Source organism: Eurypyga helias, unplaced genomic scaffold (genome assembly GCF_000690775.1).
Source record: "Eurypyga helias isolate BGI_N326 unplaced genomic scaffold, ASM69077v1 scaffold33087, whole genome shotgun sequence".
NCBI classification, from domain to species: Eukaryota; Metazoa; Chordata; class Aves; order Eurypygiformes; family Eurypygidae; genus Eurypyga; species Eurypyga helias.
The window spans coordinates 5,445-24,842 of NW_010261824.1; the positions used below are offsets into that span (position 1 = coordinate 5,445).

General features: G+C 38.4%; 1 protein-coding gene across 1 annotated transcript in view; it reads left to right on the forward strand.

The window, feature by feature from the left end:
- Positions 1-17,714: 17,714 nt before the first annotated feature.
- LOC104512503 (vitellogenin-1-like) overlaps positions 17,715-19,398 on the forward strand; it is a 43,934-nt gene continuing 42,250 nt past the window's right edge. The window contains 3 exon segments of the mRNA XM_010155505.1: positions 17,715-17,754; positions 18,062-18,082; positions 18,307-18,458. Coding sequence (XP_010153807.1) covers positions 17,715-17,754; positions 18,062-18,082; positions 18,307-18,458 — 213 coding nt within the window.

The following is a 19,398-nucleotide window of genomic DNA, read 5'->3' on the forward strand; positions in this document are numbered from 1 at the left end:
TACCTGTTCCTCTTCTCCCAAGATCATTTGTAAGAAAAGTCATCTCAGGTTTGTATTTTCAGATGTATTGCTTGTTATCTTACAATCTGCAAGCAAATAAAAATCTTTTGTATATCCTCTATCCAAAGGAGGTCAAATGCTTCAGAACTGAAGCCACAGCATCTTCTCTTAAATATAGTTTCAATGACAAGGGTGAGCTACACATTTGCATCTTCATTTGTTGTTTTCCTGAGAAAATAAAGTAAGAGTTCATTAAGTTGTATTGGGTTTTGGTCACCAAAAAGATCTTTTTTATAATGAAAGGCATTCTGATTTTTTTTTTTTTTAAGCCAGCATAATTTTTTTCTGTAGAGAGTGATAGAAACAGCCATACCAAGTGCCATGATGAAACTGAGCTAGAAATAAGTGTCTGATGAAAAGTGTTAGCAGCATATATAGGGAAATAAAAAAAAAAAAAAAAGAAAATTATTTTGGAAAATCATAAATAGCTTATGTGTGTGTATGTGTAACTTTTTTAAGACACACACTAATTCACAGGTTTAAATTAGTACACATCTAGTAGAAATGAGCTGAAAAACAGCCCCACATTCTGGAAGTGACTTCTTAGGTGGTGACACTAGTGACATTTTGCCGGGTATGTAAATGTGCTCAGGTGTCCATAAAGGTGAAGGGGTTACTCCTGGGTGAAGCCTGCTCTAACACAGCCTGTGGTGTGCAGACCAGCAACATCCCAGTGCAGGAGCTGTATGTGAGTGGGGGGGTACAAGTTACAGCATACAAAGACAAAAAAATCAGCTGGAGAGAAGCCACAACAGCAAAATGCACATGTATAGACATGCTTATGTGGAGAGTCTGAGCCAAAAAAAGGCTGGTGAAGGAGGAAAATGTACTTAAGGACAGAGGGCTTTTAAGAGGAGTCAGCAGCATCCTCACAGGAGGATGTGCCAGAGATAAGTTTTACCAGTGACTCAAAGCCAGCCATTACACCACACTTGGATTAGTCTACCTTCACAACAGCTCTGGCTTCACGCGTTAGGCTGAAGTCCACATTCACTGCTTCCATTTTCTACGTATGAGTTTTGTAGGCACACCGTTACACTAAGTCTGGGCATTTGGATGTCTGCCCGCCCAGTGTTGTGTGTTTATTTCTCATTTGGGAGTAGAAGAACCAGGTTTGCTCATGGAAAGAAGCGAATGAATTCATTTGCAGGTGCAAACTTAATGTATGCTTAAACTGCTGGCCTCTCTGCCTTTCCCAGTTCAGTTTTATAGTGTTGTTTGGGGGTTGGTTTTTGTGGGTGTTTTTTTTTTTAAATAAGTAGTCCAAAATGTCTCCCAAAATCTTTTTAACTGGACTTGCCCACCTCTTAACAGTGGCAGGGAGAGAGGGAGGGAAGAAAGGTGCTCAGCGATCATTTGACCGTTGACATTTGGTTCCAAACCTCAGAGTAAATGTCTATATTCTTTGTTCTTTCTAGTAATGTAACTTTCCAATCATGTAAAAAGTACAGCATGCCAGGAAACTTTGTAACAGTTAATTCATTTTTGTGCAGTTCCCAACTGCCAGAAGTCAAGGGAGCAAACGAGAACATAGTGTAAGCCACAGTTCACATGGCTATGCTACAGACCAAGAAGACTGTTGATTGATGCAGTGTGAGTTTACCCTCCAGGACACAGCTGAGGTTATTGGTGGGACAAGGAACTGAAGATTGTGTTGCAGCTATTGGCTTCATTCATGAATTGTTAATGTAGAAGAATAAAAGAATTCACTCAAGGCAATCAATTTCCCTTTAAAAATACAACAATTCACCCCAAAAGAGTGAAAGAAGGCTTAAGTGATAAATTGCAGGAATATTGCTTTCACATTTGACACCCATTAGCCCTGTTTTATATTGGGAAAATAGTATCATTAAGCAAAGTAGACAGTGCTTTACAACTATTAGCTTATGAAAAGATTCAGCTACTACATAAAGATAACTGTTATTAAATAGGAAAATGGGTAAGAAGCAAGAAAATTTGTCTTTGGTAGTATAGGTCTTTTTCTACATGCTTTCACAAAAGAAACATGTCTCACATCTTTAAGACAGAACAATCGGAGCTATTTGAGATGAGAGGCACTTAATGGGAAGCTAGATTCCCTTAGCAATAAATGCATATGCCTGTATAAACTGAAGGAAGTTGCTGTCTTCCTCCAAAAGCATGGGAGTGCAGTAATTACTGTGTGCTGAATTCTCGTGGTGAAATGGTAGTGACTACCGTTCTGCCCCAGGAGAAGCCATGGAACAGAAGTAGGGTGATTGTTGTCCAGTTCTCCAGGGTTAAGGGCCAAGCTAAATAGCCAAGCTAGGAGCTAATAGCTCCTTCATCCTTCCTAGCCTTTTCAATCATAAGCTGAAACCACTTTCACCAGCAACCTTCACCTCATACTCCTTTTCCAGCACAGATCATTAACACTCACTCAGTCTTATAATACACTATCTTGTAAGCTGTTAAGCAAAAAATGTGACTCAAAACCATTGCCAAACAAACTTTCCTCCTAATATTCAGGAATTGCTGTTCTTTCTATCTCCATGTCTAATTTGCAGCAGATAAAACTGATAAAAAGATTTCTCACCATGCTTTACCCATCTGTAACATGTCTTCCCACCACATTATACCCCAAATGTCCCTTAGAGAGGAAGAATAAGGCTGGCAGAGAGGGGGCAATTCATTCTCTAACCTATGCCTGCTCCATTCTGAACAAAAAGCATATATGTCTATTGAAAACATTAGCTCTCCTCCCATGTGCCAGGTTATGTCCTAAAGCAAGGTGCAGCAGTATTGTGCATGCAGGGGATTGTGAAAGGAAAGGATGAGAAAAGTAGGATGGTGAGGACTGCATGAAGCATCAAACACAGGAACAAGGAGAAGAGAATTCAGAGCAAGGGTTAGTTTTTGCACCAAGTGCTGGCTAGGGAAAAAAAAAAAAAAGGCACTTAGAGCTCTCATCCTTGATGTTTCTTATTCTTTGTACCCTCTTTTGGAACTGTGCATACTTGACTATATAATAATTTTTTTCCACTTAACCATTACCCTATACTTGATTTAGCTTTGAGGTGAAAACAGTATTTTCTAATTCGCTGAGAACTTTCTGTAGTGCCAAACTATGAAGTCGACATCGTCTGGGACAAGCACTGATCCTTACTGACACTAAGCAAAAAAGACCCGGAAAGCCCTTGTTCCTGGTTTATAAACATGCGAACAAGGAAGCATCATAGAGAATGTGTGATTCACAGGAACCTTTGACTCTATGTTTCCAGCACCCTGCTTCCTTTTCAATAGCATTAGATCAACCATCACTCTCTGTTCTCAATAGTGGTCTTCAGGAGCAACTGCTCTTCACCATCTGCCCACAAGAATATCTTCACCAGCCATTTTTCTTCCATCAGTTCCTCCCTCTTTCTTTTTTCCCCTCACTTCACTGGTTCTTTTTCTTCTTTGCCAGCCTTCCTGTTCTTCAGCAAGCAAGAGCTTTCTGCCCCCAGCATCACAACAAAGCTAAGTGCAGAAGAAAATCTGTGTACCCAATCTCACATCTGAGATAAGCTCCAGCAACCAGGGGAGGCTGGGAAGAGACAGCAATATTTGTTTTTCTTATTGATCAGTATTTCTAATATAGGGATACCTCAGCCTCTCAGTCAAGATATATATTTCATTGAGGTAGAGGCCAAGTCTTCACCTAGTGAGAGATTTTCCCTGCCTTAAAACTTTTATAGTCCAATAGGCATGACATACTATCCACATTTTGTATTAAGAGTGATTTGCTCCAAGAGCAACATGGAACCATAAATTGAAACCAGTTCTTCCCAGGCTGTATCTGCTGCCTCAACCACAAAACCAAGTTTTCTGACTCCTGCAGGCTATTTAGCAATTGGAACTCAGAAATCTTTCACAGTCTTTTTTTTCTTAGTACCTGTAAATTGAGTCTTACTGAAGCCAAAATGGTTGTTTCATTCTAGTGATGTTTGTAACTTTTCTGTGTTTTGTCATGTTTGAATTCAAGCTTATATACCACTACAGCTTTTCTGTACTAGATAATAATGCCCTTTTTCCTCAGTACTAAAGCATTAAAAATATTTTTAAAATCAGGTCCCAAAGTAAGTGCATTCCTTAAACTTCACTATACTAAGTAAATACAACATATACTTTACCTGCCTTCTTTTCATATGTACGTCAGAAAACTTAGTGCATCTTACCTTAAGATTGCTGAGAGGTATTGTCAAGCATGTCACTGTTTTGTAGGAAGCTTTGTACAAGAGCTTCTTGGTAATCACAGAAGGTGTTACTTGGACTTTCAGATGCCTGTCATATGCATATCCAAGTGATCCATTGTATCTCTGTGCATATTACAGTTATGCTTAATGTTACCATTCTACCCCTTCTATTTCATTCTGGCCATTTATCAAGTGAAGGAGTAGTACTTCTTCCCCAGTAAAGCATTCATACAGCTGTGCTGTAAATTTGAGCTCATATCGATGTCATTTTCTCCTACACCTCGCCCAGGTTTTATTCAAGTTATCCATAGATCATTCTATTCTTCCCAGATCAAGGGCTTCTATTAATTCGCAGTTGCCATTTGATTGGCAGCAAGGATACTATTAGGTGCTAAACAATCTGAAAAAGTAGGTCACATAAATTTACAGAGTGTAGTTTGCTGAATACCTATGGAGATTTACATATAGTATAGTACACGGTATGGATTTCTTCTGAGCATCCTTTTCCCATGTTGTGCTTCAGAAAAATGTGGTGGATGGGAATGTTCTTGTAGAAAAACAGTCCTTGTATTTTCTACAGAACTATCCCAGGGCCAGAGCTAATGCTACTTGTAACTTGAGCATGAGCTGGGAAGTGAGTATTAATGGAAGAAAGTAACATGAGGGCCAAGAATATAATAAAGATCATGGAAACAAATACCAAAAAAAAAAAAAAAAGTACAGAAAAAGAAGTGATTTCAGACTTAGTTTATGCAACGTTTTGCTAAATGTAGTTAAATGGAAGCCAGGAGTAATGTTCTCATCTCATCCTCTAAATACTTCCCCAGCCCTCACAGCGCACCAGTGTGAGGAGTATAGAGGGCTGAATTAAGTTCCAGCCTAACATCCCTGATGTAACTCCAAATGATCAAGTTAGATAGAGGCAACATTGTGCAAAAATCTATAGCCTGTGTTGCTGAGGCTTCTAGTTTAGGTACTACAATGTTCTCTTTTGGCCTGTGAACCTTTGAAATAATCATTTCACTTTTTAAAGAAGACTCTTAAGCATCTAGAGGTCATTGCATTGGGTTACAATTGCAGCTATAAAATGACCAGTAACAAACCAAACACATTTCTTTTCTCTTTTCTGAAGTATGCTTCTTATGTTGCAGACACTGCTTCTCTCACTCATTATAGTGAGATCCCTTATTGCCCAGTATTGTACTAACTCTGTCTGGTCTATTGTATTGTGATAACACTCCTTTGCCCATTGTATTAGGTTAGCACCTCCTTGGCTATAATAAGTATGAAAAAAAATTCAAGGTTTAACTTGTCAAATGGAACTTTTCAGTGACTTATTAAAAGAACCCCTGCGGTATTACAAAATGCAGGTTTTCTGTCATCTAACTAAAAGATCCCTTTAGAAAGCTTCATTTTTTATGTGTGTAAAGACAATTTCTTCTAGTGAAACTCTTTGATTCTTCCCTGAATGAAATCAAGTGTTTTAAAACTTTTTGAGGTGCCCCAAAGGCTCACTTCTGTAGTATGGAACGTGAAAGACTATGAACCTCTCACATAATCGTCACATAGACACTTTGCAGTGTGCTCCTGGCAGCAATCGTTCATTACATACTGCAGGCTTTCATAAAAAAAAAAAAAAAAATCTAAAAAACTCACAACTGAATAAAATTGCGGAAGAAAAAACTATGAACTGTGTCTTCTTGGTCATGAGAATTTGAGGAAAGTAAAGCTTGCATCCATGTTAACCTCCTTCAAGCAGATATACCTTATGTGTTGTTCCCACTATTTCACAAGCAAAGAGTAATATTTATTTGTATGAGTGGAGCTCATAATCAGCATTCTTTTCTCTCTCCTCACACCCCTGCTTGGAATGCCTTCCTCCCAACACAGCACATGAATTACTGCCAGCAAAGTAGGTTGCTGCAAGTGAATCAGGTCCTTTGACTGCCTTCTTACTTTTTTGCTGTTTCTCCTTTTCTTTTTATCACTCTTGCTGTAATGCTGAGGCAAAGCTGGGTTTTTCTCTTCAAGAGTCCCTATAGCAGCCATTAACACACATGGCAATCACCATAGCATGCACACAAAGACAGAATATTTTATACAAATAACTCTGCTTTTGTCTTTTGGGGTTGTTTGCTTGGTTTTGTGTGGCGCCTTTTTTGCTTACTTGTTTATTAGCAATGTCCATGGTAATCCCAAGACCAATTTTGTGAACAGTTTGGGAAGACTGTGCCTCCCACATCTTTGTGTGAGTGCATAAAAGAGGGGAGGGAGGGAAGGGAAGGGGCAAGGGCAAACCTGCTATCGCAGTGACATAATCAGGGCACCAGGTGAGGAGGCAGCAGCACCTAAGGTTTGGTTTAAATGGAGCTCCCTTTCTGTTCTATGGGCAGCGAAGCGTAGTACTCATCTCTCTCTCCAGTTCTGTTCAGTCTTCTTCAGTTAGTACAGTTTAAGTCCCTGTGAAGCAATGTAAATTAGTGACAGGTTTAGAGAACTGCAGGATGGGCCGTTTAAGAGATCAAGGAACCATCTGAGCCGTATTGTTGCACTGTGCTTCTCACTGGCTTTGAGTTTGGGACAGTCACTGTGTCTATAGTGCCACAAAGCAAGACACAGGCTGAAAATGGTGAGAGATGTTAGAATAACTTTTCTAGGTAAGAAAGAAAAGTCAAATGGGAAAAACATTATGTATTAAATTCAGGGATCTTCCACAAGTACAAGACTAAGAAAAAGAAAATACCTGAAGCTCTCTGAAGGATCAGGGGAGAGATCAAAGAGAAAAAAAAGTTTATTTTTGGTTCCTTTTTTTTCTGCATTGTACACTTGCTCCTGGCTTCAGGTAAGAGTCTGAAGTAGACACCTTTTTCCATTCCATATGAAGAATTTTAAATTTGTTTCACAATGGAAAAGCAGAATTTTTTATATATCTTTTTTGTTTTGTAGCCTCAAATTATTCTCATTTTCTTCTAGAGTAGTTTTATGTGTATTTATTTAAATTGTTTTAAAACTCTCCATCTTCTTTTGTTTACAAGGGCAAATCCAAATAATTTTCCCCCAAGACAGAGAGCCAAAAGTAACCTACTTAATGCTGAGGTTATAAAATGGACAAAATATTGCCTGTGTGTTTAAGTTTAAATCCCTTTTTCCCTCATGTTATTTCAATCTCCCTTTTGAGGACACCTAGGAGTCTCTCTGTAAACACAATAGGTTTTTGATACTTACAATTAAGTATCATTAGTAGGACAAAAACACCTGGGTTTTGTCAAAGATCTAGTTAGGCTACAGAGCAAAATGAGTGACAGTGAGGGCAAAGTGCTATGATGAGAAATCGAATGGTTCCCTCCCTGGGAAGTAAGTCTGGCATCTCTTCCTTCTCTTCAGATCAATCTGAAGCTGCTGTTGACTTCTTGTGTGCCTCATGCTCTTTAGCAAAGTACGTTCCCCTTATGTCTGAAGGTCGGGGAATACCCTCATGACAACTCAGGCTGCTTCCCTGAACTTGCCCTTTCATACAGTTCCTGAAATTCATCTCCTCGCCCCTTGTACCACTTTTCATTGCAGAAAGCTCAGGCCATATTCAGCGACTATTCTTCCCACTTTTACTGGAGAAACATACTGCTTCGTTTTGCCTTTGGCCATGGTCATTGGCACATTATTTCTCACAACTGGAAGTCAGTGGTCCGTTTTGAGTATCTGATCACAGGTCTAATTCTGCCTGAGAGGAAGAGGCAATTTACCCACTAAATGACAACAAACTCCCTTCTGCTATAACTTCAGGATGAAAGGGCAGACTGTTTCAAGCCCATTGCTAAACTGTTCATTGAAGTCAGAGAAATGTCTCCAGAAACACCTTTAATGGTTTGAATTTCAATATACTTAGAACCCGCTGCTTCAGTAACTATCTTCTTCAGTGTTAAAGTTGGCTCACATACCTGTGGTTCCATGTGTAGTGTAGACAGTTCTACAATTTCAGAGCCTATTAGCCACTAACTTACAAGTCTACAGTAGTTTTATTTCCTGAATGCTTTGTGAGGCTTGAGTTGATAGCCTATTTTCTTGTTTTTCCTTTTTCTTGTTTCCCAGGTGACTGGCCTGGCTTTTCAAACTGTACTGTGAGATTGGTTTCTTTTCCATGCTTCATTAAGACAGAGCATTTGTTACCCTCTCTTCAGACATTGCCTAAGTCTTGCTACATGCACTGCTGTCACTCCCTTTTATCTTTTTCTATACATTTCCCAACATGTTGGGTGAGTGGAAATTTACAGATGGAGCTGCTGATGTGCTTTCATGTAGAGCACACTCCTCCATAGCTTCTCCTAGCAACATTTCTTTGTAAATTGTTTGGTGAGGAGAACTGAAAGGTTATAGGGCTGCTACCTTCCAGAAAGACACTGAATTATTTAGCATCAACACTTCTACCTAAAACGATAGCATCTTTTGACTCCAAGTTCAACAATGGCACTGCCATCATCTGTTAGAACAATGGCTCGAGCACACTGCTGGTACAGAAATCCCAGGAGCTGTCTGGAGAGCCCACACATTGACAGATTTCAAAAAATCCTTAATGTTTATGAGTAATAGTTACACTGAGATAGATATTTGAGCTTTATAAACACCAAAAAATCCTGTGTTAAGAGTCTTGGCTGTGTTAATAGGCAGTTGTGCTGAAATGGTGTGAGATGGCAGTTACAGGCACCTGCATTGTAAGTAGTTGCCAGTGGTGGCTAGACCAAGAATGCAAGTAGTATAGGATTTTTCTATAACTAGTTAGGAGCTAAAATAAATATATGTGTTTAAATGCATACATTTTTTACACCTTATAGGGTTATAGGATGTATGTATGTCTAAGTGCACAAGTACACAGTGGAGTGGTAAGGTTGATGTTCACTTCAGAACATCAGAACAAAACTTACATAGTTTTGTTTGTTGTAAGAAAGGTTTTAAACCATTCTTTAAATGAAGAGGATGCCAAATTTCCATTTATTGTACTTCAAGTTTTCATCTTAAGTGTAACAGTGCTCAGAAATTCTGGGAAAATTAATAGGAAAGTTTGAATTATACACTAGATAACTCTTGAGTTTCTTTGCGTTTTGCAGGATAAGAACTCAGTTATGGGATTCAGGCACTAATAACCAGTTCAAAGGAATTTAGTTGCTGGAAAGCCTCTAGAAAAATAAGAAAGTAGCATCAACCAAATCTTTCTATGTCAAACATTTTAAAATACTGGGTTAAATACACAGCTGGAGTAAACTGACCCAATTGGTTTATCCCAGAAGAAACTCAGCCTATGAATTAATTAATTAATTGTCAGAGAGGAAAGGAAAGCCAACAAGACAAAACTATAGAAAATGTTCACGGAATCTCTCTAGCTTCATTCCATTGCCTTTCCAAAGAATTAAAAAACATTGTATACTTTAAAAAAATGGATAAAAAGGAGGTGATTAATGACAGCCAGCATGGCTTAACTAAGGGCAAATAGTGCCTGACAAACTTGGTGGCCTTCTACAATGGGATTACAGCCTTGGTCAATAAGGGAAGAGCAACTGGCATCATCTATTTGGACTTGTGCAAAACATTTGACACTGTCCTGCATAACATCTTTGTCTCTAAATTGGAGAGACATGGATTTGACAGGTGGAGCACTGGGTGAGGAACTGGCTTCATAGTCTCACTCAAAGAGTTGCAGTCAATGGCTAGATGTCCAAATGGAGACCAGTGACACATGGCTTTCCCTTGAGGTGGGTATTGAGACCAGTGCTGTGCAACATCTTGGGCTATTACATGGACGGTGAGATTGAGTCCATCCTCAGCAAGTTTGCAGATGACACAGATGCTCCGTGGGCTGGAGTACATCTGCTGTGGGGACAGGCTGAGAGAGTTGGGGTTATTCAGCCTGGGGAAGAGAAGGCTCCAGGGAGACCTTACAGAAGCCTTCCAATACCTGAAAGCTAGAGAGGGACTTTTAACAAGGTAAAGGTGTTAAATTGAAAGAGGGTAGATTTAGATTGAATGTAAGGAAAAAATTCTTTCCAGAAAAGGTGGTGCAGCAAAGGAACAGGTTGCCCAGAGAAGTTGTGGATGCCCCATCCCTGGAACTATTTGGACTTGTGCAAAACATTTGACACTGTCCTGCATAACATCTTTGTCTCTAAATTGGAGAGACATGGATTTGACAGGTGGAGCACTGGGTGAGGAACTGGCTTCATAGTCTCACTCAAAGAGTTGCAGTCAATGGCTAGATGTCCAAATGGAGACCAGTGACACATGGCTTTCCCTTGAGGTGGGTATTGAGACCAGTGCTGTGCAACATCTTGGGCTATTACATGGACGGTGAGATTGAGTCCATCCTCAGCAAGTTTGCAGATGACACAGATGCTCCGTGGGCTGGAGTACATCTGCTGTGGGGACAGGCTGAGAGAGTTGGGGTTATTCAGCCTGGGGAAGAGAAGGCTCCAGGGAGACCTTACAGAAGCCTTCCAATACCTGAAAGCTAGAGAGGGACTTTTAACAAGGTAAAGGTGTTAAATTGAAAGAGGGTAGATTTAGATTGAATGTAAGGAAAAAATTCTTTCCAGAAAAGGTGGTGCAGCAAAGGAACAGGTTGCCCAGAGAAGTTGTGGATGCCCCATCCCTGGAAGTGTTCAAGGCCAGGCTAGATGAGACTTTGAGCAACCTGGTCTAGTGGAAGCAGTCCCTGCTCCTGGCAGGAGGTACGAACTCAATGATCTTTAATGTCTCTTCCAAATCAAACCATGCCATGATACTATCATTCTATTAATTATGTCCAATTTCCATTTTGAGACCAATTTGGTTATTAATAAGTGCAGGAATTCCTTGAAAATTAAATTCAGAAGTTGCTTCTCCAGTCATTTGCCTTTGAACACCAAGAAAATAACAATCTTCCTAGTGTTTTCTCCAGAGCTGAACAAAAGGTAATGTAAAAACATAACTAACTTAACTGTTAAGAAACTGGGTGGTTGCTGAAATAAAGTCTTAAAGAACTTTTTAAAATGTCCTGAGAGGTATGTATGATAGAGCAAATTTTCAATTTTCATATTGAAACCAATTTTATTTCTCGAGTGTTTGCACTGAAATTACTGTGATTACTCAAAGAGCAAGTTACTGTCAGTATATACTAGATGTAGCTCCAGTTAAAGTCTATGAACAGATACCATTACTTTCAGTATGGGGTTGGGAGTGTAGCGAGCAAGGGTCTTCATTTAACTTTTGCCTATATTCATACTAAAAACCTTGAAAATAGAATTTGAGCAGTTAACATTAAGGCTGCACACACCATGCTGAAGAACAGCTTTTGTAGTGTTCTGGACATGTTCAAATCTTCCTGCAGCAAAAGATAGACTTTATCACAAGTTAGAACTCTTCCCAGTGAAATGGGTAAGAAATTTTCTGCAAGATGGGAGAAAACGTAGTTGTGTAAGAGCATGAGACACCAGTGAACTGAAAATTGCAGTTCTGGATCTGCTTTCAGATCCCACATCTCCTAGATATAGGAATTTGTTCTGCCTTCATTCTTTATATTATGGGTGAGGAATTAATTCTTCATAGTCTTTGCCAAGGGTGTGTTAAAGAGTTAGTTTGTCCTCTGATGTTTTTGGGCAATGTGGAAACATAACACTGTAGTGAATCTACATTCCTTGATAAGCCGATATGAACATCAGTGCTCCATTGAATGTTTTAAACTTTAATTGTCTTATACAGAAAATGGGATTATGATTAATACATGCTGTAGCAAGAATAATCATGTAACAACTTACTTTCAAAGTAATGAAACATATGGTGCTCAATTTATTACTGAAATAACTTTCACAGTTACTTAAAAAACAATGTTGTGTTCTTATTTTTATATGATTAGAACTTTTAATCTTTGGAAGCCAAAGTCATTGATTAAAAGCTGGTAGGTGATTTTTACCTTTTTTTTTTTTTTGAGGATAAAGTCAGTATCTGTTGTTTGATCTGGCAGAGTATTATCTGCTCCTTCCTTGGGAATAATACACTACTTATCTTATCTGACCCATGACCTAATGTCACAGTGACCCAGTGCTGTGAAACCAAAGTATCATACACCTCATATATTCTGTACTGGAGTAAGCTGATATTGAGCTTCCTCTATACCATAAACTTATCTGATACTTTGACTCCACAAAGTGATGATCCAGATCCATCATCTTCTTGCAGTGGTTCTGTGGTATGAGAGAATAAGTCACAAAGGTGAAGGTCTATAAAACAGAAAAGTAATCAACATTATACCTGAGAATATTGGCCTCTGGGGAAAAAAGTCAATGCATTCCCCTTCATTCATAAAGAATCTTGCACATTTTCAGTGGAACCACAAAATAAATAGCAATTTTGAGGATTCATTGTATATTCATAGAAACACACACTTAAAAAAAAATAATAAGCCCAATTTTTTTCTTAGGACAGTCGGAAGTTTTTCATTTCTAATGCATTTAGCTTGAAGTAAAGAAAAACAAAGAATGGAGAATTTTCTTCTCTCACCACTAGTGACTTTCCTGTGAAAATAGGAGAGTATCCTCACACAGGATTACGGAGGACAGTGGACGTTTTTCTGAAGTGGCAACTTGTTTGTTTGCTCACAGCACCTCCTGCAGAATGGTTGTTGATGGTGAGTCTGCTAAAAGAGGTATGGTCCCTCTTCCTGCCACCTGTCCTAATGGCCTGGGATCTCCTCACCTCCCTGTGGCAGTGCCCACATTTTATATAGTCAGACTACATTGGAATAAACAATACATAAGTATTTTTCCCCCTGGATAGATTACTAGCCATGATAGCTCTAGCCAAGCATGCAATTCCAAGCAGTACCTAAGCCTATAGTAGAATAATGTTTAATGCAGCGCACAGAGGTCTCCAATGCCCTTTATGTGCAGTCACCATTTCATCCCCAAAATGACCGAGGTGGAGACATGGCAAGGCTAAATTGCAGAGCTACCTGATTTCCCGTCAGTACCAGTGCCACAGCAGCCAATCACTCTGTGACCATGAAGTCTAAGTTAAGGTTAAGATAAACTTGGAGAAGTTATCTTCTAGTGCAATAGAACTACATAGCAAACACCATCCCTCAAATATGACGTGTTTCATATCTCACATGTCAAGCTGTCTAACATTTAACCCTACTGAATGACTTGGGAAATAGTATATACTGAAGGGGAAGGGGTGCGGCAGGGGAGTCCTGAAGCTGCTTAATCGCTATGATGGCTGATGAGCCAATGATGATAGTGATGACAGTCGAGTGTTAGGCCTCAGAATGTGTTTTCCATATCTGAATGAAAATAAAACCCTTTGAACATTTTAGGAAAGCTAAATTGTATCAAAATCATATGTTTTCAGATTGAGAATCATAGAATCATAGAATGGGTTGTGTTGGAAGGGACCTTTAAAGGTCATCTAGTCCAACCCCCCTGCAGTGAGTAGGGACAATGACTGAGAATGTCTGAGTTGGTTTCCACACACTTTCTCTCTTTTTCTTAATTTCATTCTTTTCTCTGGAAATGACAGGCAAATCCATGCTAGGCATCAGGAACAGTCCCACTGACTACTTCAGTGAAATGCACAAAGACGTGGCTTTGGCTTAACAACATATATTAACAAAAAATAAAGTTATCAAAACAAAACTCTACAGCTATACTATAAATCTAGACCAACATCTTTCAAACCATGCATACTCCAAAAGCTAGACAAAATATAAATAGCATTTCTACCTCTTTCATTTTGCAAACCGTGTATCCAATTCCCACAGTTATCACTCTATTGGTGGCATGCCAGCATCAAACTGGGATAACAGCAGGGAATTGGGCCTGTTAGTTTCTTTCTAGTAACAGGAATAGAAGTCAAAAAAACAAAACGCACCTTTTAAAGCAAGCTAATGTAACAAAATCCCTTTGTGAATGTACTAGAATCAGCATACAGCAATTTAGCCCAACCCAGAACACATTCTTATTCATTAGACAGAGTCCAGAGTCTCTGGAGGGAATATCAAACATTATCTTGGAGGCTATGCTACAATAGCAAATGATGAATATTTTGGGGGGAAAAAAAAAAAAAAGAAAAGGAGTGAATGTTAAATATGAAATAGGTGTGAATTTTTTTATTATTATTTTTTAAGTAAGGTTTCTTCATCTTTAGAAATGAGGAAAACTAAATGCTAAAATTCACTTAGCTTAGCCAGCTGATTATATCTATTTTAACCTGCTATGGTTGCTTGGGAGCTGTTTTGTTAATCCCTGCTTTGTCGTTAGGCTATATATTAGCAGGATGGAAATGGCATCACTGCACCATAATTCAGCAATATGAATACAGAACAAGGAGAGTGCAGAGCTATCGGTAGCAGTACAACAGCAGATAATAAGTTACTCAAGCAGAATGTGTTATGTAAAGACAATTGCAGTGTAGAAGCAATAGCTCTAATCAGGTTAATTAGGCTGTATTCATGTTTCATTTATGGTGCAAGTGCCCTGTAAATTCAAAGCAGTCTACCTCATCTTATTGCACCTCTTATACAGCTGTCATGCTCTCTGTAACACTCAACACCATATATTTTCTTCCTAAAAAAAAAAAAAATCCCAAGATATTTCCCATCGCTTTTTAAGAATTCCCTTTCTTCACAGTTTATGGCTTAGAAAAAGGAAAAAAAATTAAAAGATACTGGTTGTGTATAAAGCCCAAGCTCACATCAAGGTTCCTGCCTGCAACCAAACAAGGCACATGGAAGTTGTTTGTGGAGGGGCTGTTTAATTACAGTTTATTTCTATTTCAGGTATTTTCTTGTTCACTAACATGACATGTAGAATGTTTAAGAAAAATTGTATTGGCTTTAAAAAGTGTGGCTCTTACCTTTCCTCGGTTTATCCATTTCCTTAAAGTGATAGATTGCCTCTTTATTCCCTCAGAGCTAGCTGGAAGGATGTGTCTGCTTTGGAGAAAGGATTAGAGCCCAGTGCTGTGACCCTCAAATTCTAGCTGTGTCTCATCTCCACTTAGTGAATTTATTAGGTTGTCCCTTTAAAGTAATAATGGGTACAACAATTCTGAGATCACTTTCTCCTCACCCCTACGAAAACAAGCATGGGTACAGAGGAGCTATTAAAAAAAGAGAGAGGACATGCTGTGGCTGAAGAGAACACGGCCACCTGCACATTCTTAATTATTTTAGCTAACTGTCTAGCAATCAGCTGCCTACATTTTGATTGCAAACTTAGACTCAGTGTTCCCCACTGGAAAAAGAAATGTGGTATTTTCACTACCCAGTTAGCAAAAGCCTATTTATGTTACACCTTAATTATAAAGTCTTTCATTAAACTTGAAAAACGTTATAGCTCCATTTTAATATCTATGTGTCCCTTAGACATTATTTACATGTGCTGTTAATAACAATGTTTAAATTAATAGTCTTGCTTATATAGTTCTGTATACAAGATATTTATATTCTTACATATCCTGTCCTGTGGAAGTGTGGCTAGTTGAGCACAACAGCACAATATTACTGCATAGGTCAGGCTGTGGCATTGATGATCACTGCCATAAAAAGCAAGGTGACCAAAGCAGGAGGGTTTTATATGTTACCACTGCAGTATTACACTGTTGCTGTGCATTTAATTCCATTCTGGCTCAAAAAAAACCCCAAAAAAGTGACATTTTGTAAAGCATTTATAACTACATTTGACAGTGCGTATGCACCAGCGAAGGTGTGCCACTGAATTTCACAGGGCCAGCAAACGTGGTGCGTCTTGTCATATCTCACGCATTAGTTAGCACCCTAGAAGAAAACATCACGGAAAATCCATGTGCACTTAATTTTTCACCATCTGAACCCACAGTGAACCAACGCTCCGACTATTCATATCTTGTAATGGTTGATAGATCTATCATATATTTGTAAATATTTTACTAGGCACACATTTATTTCAAGGAAGATCTGACTACTCATCCAGTTTTGTATCTTTCCCTGTATGAAAGCAAGCTGAGATATTCAAATTTTAAAGATTTCTGGAGGTATCAGTAGCAAAGGTGCCCAAACGAGGCCACTTTCATTGGACTTCTGGCTTTCCCCTGGTTTTCTGGCCAGCAGGGCTGTGGAGAGCAGAGGTGGAGCAGAGGGGCCGCACAGCTGCATCCCTGACTCCTGCTCAAGTGCACTGGCACCGCAATAATAACCTTCATTATTCCTCAGTCAGATGGCATCATTCCAAGTAAATGAAGTAATCCTGTAAAGGACTGTTTGATGGAGCCTGCAGTAAATATATTCTCAAGCCCAAGGGTGGAGGCATCAGGACTCATGCTCGGGTTTCACCCTTCTCCTCCCTGATGAATAGCAACAACTGAGAAAACCTTCTCCTGGAGGACAGAGTCTAGCTGCCTGACTACGTGTATTACTTGCAAGGATATTGTACATTTCACAGCTTTACGGAAATACCACATATACATTCCTGGGCTCTCCTTCCTGCCCCCTCAGTAATCCTTTTACCCAGGTGGGTTTTTTACATTACATTTAATTTACCATTTGAACAAAAGACAAGCTTAAATTCAAAGTAAATGTTAAATACACGCAAAAAATATGTGTAACTGAGATTAGGGAGTAAAACCCCTTCTGACTTAGTTTTGCTATGGATTGGTCTAAATTTTATTACTACAAGTGAGAAATTCTGGATCTATTTTCCCAAGAGTGGCAGCAGTCAGAACCCACTGAGAAGGACCCAACATTCCCAACTTACTGAAGTCCTTTTGGAAATGCAGCTCATTTTTATTAGACTCTGCCCATAAACAAAGAAATTGATTTCCCTCCTCTTTTCATAGCATAAACTTTGACCATTAGCCAGAAGCTAATGTGAGGGTCATACCAACAAGATTTGTCTTCCCAGGTGTGGGTAGTAAGGTGTGCTTACAAAGACAGCCATGGTAGATACCATGGAAAGACAATTTCCCCTTCCATGTCTATGTGCTCTGAGGTATCTCAATCCTAAATCCATTAAATCAATCATAAATTCTATTCTAAAAGTAGAGTTCCAGTGTGACAGAACAAGGTGTGTCTCCAAAGCTGTGACCCTTAGCAAAATCAGATTATCAGGACATTGTGGGTATGATTGGAAAAAAGCTAAATTATTTCAGCTATGATTGAGGAACGATTTTTATTTTATTTTAAATTTTAAATTTTGTTTTACTATATAGCTACAATGTGGAGAAATAGGGGGGAAAATAGCAAACTTTTGAAAACGAAATCTCTATTTCACATATTAAGTTAGTTGAAATCATGAGGTGATTTGAAGCTGTCAGCATTCATGACCTCAGAAATGTTTATTTTTTGATTGATCAATATGCATTCTAAAATACGCTTATTTGTCAACCCAACATGCCAAAAGAAACATGTGATAACGCATACCTTTATAAAAGAGAACCCAGCATGTTCACCTTTACTTTATTCCCATCATGAGGGGCTTGATTTTAGCCCTGGTTTTAACCCTGGTGGGTAAGTAACTTACCTGCTTTACTGAATTTCAAATAATAGAATCAGAAAAAGGTTTCAGAATCTAAATATAGTTCACTAAAAAACATGAACTTTAACATTTTACAGAAAAAATGTTTTGTAACAATTTTTTTGTTGTTTAGGGAAAAAAGGCTTTTGGCTATGTGCTGAACTAGAAGTAAAGTTAATTAGAAAGAGTTATGCCATATGTACAAGATGAGATATAGCCTTTCATACTACAATACATTAACATTTTGGGGGTTGTTTTTGTTTTGTCATTTCATTACTCTTTTTTTTCCTTCTCTTTCAGGGAGCCAGCATCTTAATTACCGTAAGTAATTTTCCTATCAGCTAATATAATTATAATGAGTGAAATTCAAAATAGAATCTGAAAAGTATATCAATGTTTAATATAATTTTACAAGAGCTAATTTTGTTCAGGTGCAATACAAAAATGAACAAATTCATCTTTTTTGTTCCATATATTCTAATATAGGTACTTTAATATGTTCTGTACAATCTCTATAATGTTTTATGGGAACGATTTCTTTGCAGAACCTGATTTCAGTGAAAACAAGGTTTACACGTTTAATTATGAAAGCATGTTTCTCAGTGGACTTCCAGAGAAAGGACTTGCAAGAGCTGGAATAAGAATTAAAAGTAAAGTGGAAATTAGTGGTATTGGGCCAAAACTTTGTCTTATTAGGGTAAGAAAATGTATTCAATTTGAAAGGTAAAATTCTCTTCATACTTGACTTCTTTTTTAAGCTTTTGGGAAGTAATTAAGTTTCATCATGTGTTGTGCTTACTCAGGGAGAATGTAACTAACAGTATTATTTTTATGCAGTGCCCTAAATTCTATTTGCACTTTGCCAGGTAATTCTCAGCTCAAGCCAACCTTGGGCTTGAAGGATTTCTTCTGCTTTGTGGTCAGGGAGACAATGGAATGTAATTTGAAATGCACAGTAATTTATTACTGGATCAATCCAATTGTTCCAAACTGTACAACCTAGGATTATTTAATCAACTGATTTCGTAACCAGCAAACAAAAGGCAATAAAACATGCAACAGTAGCTGGATGTGATTCAATATTTAGCATAATTAATGTCATCTGGTAGCTTCTTTTTCTGCTGGGTCCCAAATGACATTCTTTGTCATCCTCAATTTTATATTTTTACTGCATGCTGAGTAATTACTAAGAGTTCTGATTATGTGAAAACCACTTTTCCTTTAACAGAAGCCTATATGCGCCCCTAATGAAAGTATTGAAATGCACTCCTCAATTGCTTTAGACAAACTCCACTTAGACTTGTGTATATGTGGAATAAAAATGATCTTTTTGAAAGCTTTTATTTGGCAAATTGAAAACTGGAGATTAAGACGACTGGTGACTGTCTGATAAATGCTTGTAAATGCTGTAGACTTCCAGCCTGAATTAGCCTTCCGATACTAGGTATTTTTATAAGTTCAAATTATAATAGCCCTAGACAGGAAACATTGCTTTTCCATGATCTTTGAAAATGGCTGGAATTTTTTGCAAAAAACCAAGGACATAAGAGCCACATGTCTGTGCTGGTGGGTAGAAGGCTTCCCTGGCAGAGAGGAGGCAGAAACATCTTGTCTTCACCCCCTATCTTCCCCATTCC